General features: G+C 45.2%; 1 protein-coding gene across 1 annotated transcript; it reads left to right on the top strand.

The window, feature by feature from the left end:
• Positions 1 to 1,965: 1,965 nt before the first annotated feature.
• LOC123125943 (uncharacterized) lies at positions 1,966 to 2,671 on the top strand. Its single transcript, XM_044546382.1, has one exon. It carries the CDS (start codon positions 2,083 to 2,085, stop codon positions 2,485 to 2,487), a length of 405 nt encoding a protein of 134 aa, XP_044402317.1. The 5' UTR covers positions 1,966 to 2,082; the 3' UTR covers positions 2,488 to 2,671.
• The last annotated feature ends 2,184 nt before the right edge of the window (positions 2,672 to 4,855 follow it).

Genomic DNA, 4,855 nt, shown 5'->3' with positions numbered 1-4,855 from the left:
TGTGTTTTAGTTGCTTATTTGTTGGTTAAAGCTCTCTTTTAAAATTTTACTACAAATTGAGGGGGTTGTGTTGTGCATATCTGTTTTTGGATGGAATGGTGCATCACGCTCTTAATGTTTTTTTTCAAAAAGAAGGATAACTCCTGGCCTCTGCAACTAGCGATGCACACAACCATCTTTATTATATTTTTCAACAAAGTCTTACAAAATAAATACATGAATCGGCTCAAAGTCACCTTCCTGACAAAAATTGTCGCCCTACCAACAAGGTTGATGATGAGTTCAGACTTCTTGTTGACACACACACACCATGAAAACCGGTGGCCTCACCAGGCCGCCCGCCGAGTAGCTAGGAGAACCAAGCGATGTGCATGCTCTAGAATCTGTCGTTGTCCCATCTTCAGGCGTGATCGGTGCATTAATTTGCCAGACCCTTTTGTCGTCGATGCCACCACGGCGCCAGACCGTGTCACCCTCATGCGCGCGCCCATAAAACGGTGTCCAACGCCGAGACTGCGCTGCACCATGCCGCCTAGACTCGCCGTCGTTTAATTATTCCATGGTTTAGTTTTTGGAGATTTTTACATTCAAGTAAAGGCCCCGATTTGTTGGGTGTTGATTCATGGTTTGGAGTTGGAGGTTCCTTGATTAACTTAACCATTACTTGTAGCAATCAATCAATCAATCAAATATACTAGGTTAGATAACCTAACCTGTTGTGTCATTGACTAACAAGTAACACTGTGAGAGAGGTAGTCAAGCGCGCGAGAAAACGGTACTCCTCTTGCCATTTTGAGCAGGAATAATTCATGGCATGGGCAGCAAGATCAGCGTCAGACAAAACTTCAGGCGACTACATTGCTGATACGTACAAAGCTTCAGGCGATTATTGTTATTGTTGTCGTTGTCTAGAGATTCTAGAGATTGTACCCATTACTTTGTTATAGTGGAAGAAGTGGAATGGTTGATCCGTTGGTTTTTTACTCCTCGTCTCAAGGCTCTCTAACATAAATCGCATGTGTGCATGTTATTTTATTATCCCACTGTTTTCTTGTTGATTGAAGCTCTACATGAAGTTCATTACAATTTGGTAGTGGTTGTGGTGTGCACATTTATCATGTCCTGGTGCATCTTATTGTTGTTGTGCAGCCCCAACAATCTTAGAAATATTTCAGAATTACAGTCAGACAAAAGGTGTTTAGTTGGTTCATGATTGTCAATCGAAGCAATATTTTACATTGTCTTTTTATGTTCTTATTAACAAGAAGTGTGCTAGAATGCTTGTTTGTTTGATAGCTAAAATATGCCATGTTTTATTTGCTATGAGCTGTTGGAAAGTCAAACAACACGAATCTATTTATGTTCCAGAATCCCTGTCGAAACGAGATGAGATAATTAGGCACATATATTGTAATTAGTTTTGGAGATCTTGACATTCAAGTAAAGGTTAGCTAACCTAACCTGCTGCAGCATTGACTAACAAGTAGTAACAACTGGAGGGAGGTGGTCACGTCTCAAGTGCACTAGAGACGGTACCTCTCTTCCACTTGGATCAGAACGATTCATGGCACGGGCAGCAAGTTCAGCATCAGACAAAAGCTTCGGGCGAGCTACTAGGTACAAATTCCTGCTCTTTACGACTTGGTCCGGCCGGGTGGCTTTCACTTGGTCAGTTGGGCGATTGATTCACCTGTCTCTTTTCAATCCATTTAATTTGCTGTGCTTTAGGTGAGGTGCATTGTCAGAAAGTAAGTGGTACAGTAGTACTACACAGAAGTGAACTGGAGAAATAAATCGTGATGGTTAAGCAGTAAAGCTTCAAGAAACAAATTAAGCATGACCAATCTGACGGTGCAGCGTCAGCTGGTCATTATTAGTGGATGCAGGCTTGTGGTCAGTCGTCAATAAAACCGAGGCTTGCAAATCACACTCTCGTAGTACCGCACTCCATTATTAAACCCAAGCTCTCCGATCCATTGTTGTACCGCTGGGTCCTTCCAGCAGCTCCAGTCCAGAGCAAAGCCAAAGCCACGCTACGTACTATAAAACGCCACGGGACAGGCCCTCTGCAGCAGAGCAGGGATGGGCTCGAAGCAGCAGCCCGCGCTCCGGCCGACCGCCACCGAGAGAGGCTGCGGCGGCTACGGCAGGGCGGCGTCGCTGAGTGAGCGGTCGAGCCTCACGAACGCGTCCTTCAGGGTGTACTACAGCCTGCGCGCCGGCGCCGTGCCGTTCCTCTGGGAGTCCGCGCCCGGCACGCCAAAGAGGGACGCGGACGCCGTCTCCCCGGAGTCGCCCATCTCCACCACCACATCGAGCGGTGGGGCGGCGATGCTGCTTCCGCCCCTCTCGCCGCCGCCGTCATACCACTCGCGGTTCCAGCGGAAGGGGAGGAGGTCGTCGTGGACGGCGGCGGCGGGTGGCATCGTGAGGGCGCTGCTCGGCGTGCTTGGGCTCAGGAAAAGCCACCGCCGGCGTCCCGCCTAGTCGTCGTGTCTTTTTAAACTGCCGACGTTGCAACTTGTGTGTTTGTACTAGTAGGTACATGCTGGCGTCATCGTTAAACAACACGAGCGATTAATTATGGACACCACGTGGATCACTTTTGCTATGTTCTTCTTTAAAAACAATTGACTTCTGCTTTACATTCTATCCTTATGCAAGTTGTCCGTGTCGTCTCTAGCTGTTTCTCAATAATTCAAAAGTGTTTGTCTCGGCTCGATGTCGATCTCACCTGAGCTCAAGTGAACAGTAAAATTGAAAAAAAAATCTGAATTTATTTTGTACTAGTATAAACATCGACAAATGTTTTCATTGCTTGCAAAGTTTCATCACGAAATGACATTCGTGGAAGACATGGCAAAAAGATGATGCTTCAAAATGCTTTTGAAAATAAAACTTTTGGAGCATTGATTTCTTTTGCCATGTTTTTCATGAATGACATGCGATGTTCAAACTTTGCAAGCTATCAAAGCATTTGTCAGTGTTTCCTAAAAGAATGAGATTTTTAATTTGTTTTTTTATTTTACAGCTCCATGTTCCATGTGCAATAGGGTACTATTGGACTACTCCAATATCAATTTTTATTAGTGGAGAGGTGTTTTCGAAACACAAGGCAAAAGTTTCGCCCCTTTCATTAATTAGAAGATGGTTGTTGCCTAGTTAATCACGGGAAACTGGGCAAAAACTGATACAAACAGAGCCATGTCCACTCGAACAACGACATTACAAGCCCACAACCACTCTCGGCGACGGCTTGACAAACATCACATCAACACAACAACCAAAGTCATACAAGTCAACTGTGACCCGCTCTGCCGAACTAGCCAGCATCCAACCACATTGCCGAGAAGAAGTTGCGACTGCTATAGGAGGAGCAGACCCAGGACCCTCCCACAATGATGAAGATGCTTGCACTCCACTGGACCCGTGCTCAATGTGACCCACGGTACACCAACGACCAACCTCAAGAGCAACCTCGCAACCCATGCGACACGAGGTCAACGCATTCAAAGTTGTCGAACTGTCTGGACAGCCGCCCCGACTTCCATCCACTCCTGCGTGCCCTATGTGGTCCACGAGCACAACCTTCCGGGGTCGCCGCCCCGACATAACACCACTCGCACTCGAGCTGCAACGCTGCATGACAGAAACTACCCGCAGACGAAGTTGCACAACAGATCTCCAATACACTTTGGTCTCATAGACTTACTAAGCATTGATACAAGGAGTTTGCCTTCTCGCAGAGGACATTCCTCTCCTCACACATATGTGTGTCCATGTAATTCCTGACACTTCCTTTAGGGCTCAGATTGGATGTAATGTCAGGTGACTTAGGGTCACGACATATGGGGCCGCAAACCAAATGGCCCACATATGATTGACCCTAAGTCAGTGAATCTCGACCACTTTTTGTATCGGTCTTGTACTAATTACAACTTGAGGAATATACTCATGTGGGAGAGCTCCCCTTCCTTTCCGAACATTCCTAGAAAAAGATCTCCAATACATGCAGGGTCCATTTATCTGCGAGTGTTTTTTTTTCATTTTATCTCTCCCCCTAGCCATGGACCGGCGCAACCGTGACTTGTGGTGAGGTATGACATGGGAGCGAGCTTGGGACAGGGAGGTCCTGCGGAGGCGACGGTATGGTGGCTATGTCTGGCATGACCAGAGGTAGACCCGTGGCGAGGTGTAGCCGTCCCCGAGCCCTCTGTCAACTTTCTTACTTTTTGCTAATTAGGTTATTCGGTTTTATTTTTGTTTCATTTTTTTAAGTCATTAACAGCGGAGTCACCAAACAAAGTTAACAGTGGAGCGTTGTCTTCTTTTATGCACGTCACATCGCCGTACATGAAATAATGCATTATTTTGTTAGATATGTGCCCAACGATTTCTTGTTTATGGTGCAAGTTTGGTGGCAGATGGCACAGGAGAAGGAGATAGCCGAGCTGAGGTTTGGCTCATTTTCTGCACCGTCGATTTGGTGGTCCGCCAGTCAAAGGCTTTGCATTGTTCGGCATCGGTACTCACATCGTCAATGTCTGGTATCACTTTTCCTTCAGCTATGGCCCAATCATAGCTTCATTCGGTGGTATCTCACCGTGTAAGTGTATATTGTTTGTGTCTTCTTAGTGAACAAGGTTCTTTGTATAGTTCTTCCTGATCATGGTGCAATTTTTTATCTTTTTTATGAAAAATAAATCAAACATGATTTATATTAAATTTTTCTACCTATTTTTTTACTTATTTTTATTATGATAAATTTTTTAGTTCGTATAATTTGTCTATTACTGAGTTGACATAGTCAACCACATAATGATGTTGCTAAATATTAGTTGTTATGTTTCTTTGT

This window comes from Triticum aestivum, chromosome 5D, assembly GCF_018294505.1.
Source record: "Triticum aestivum cultivar Chinese Spring chromosome 5D, IWGSC CS RefSeq v2.1, whole genome shotgun sequence".
NCBI lineage: Eukaryota > Viridiplantae > Streptophyta > Magnoliopsida > Poales > Poaceae > Triticum > Triticum aestivum.
The sequence above is the reverse complement of the archived record's forward strand: the minus strand, read 5'-3'. Positions and strand labels throughout refer to the sequence as shown.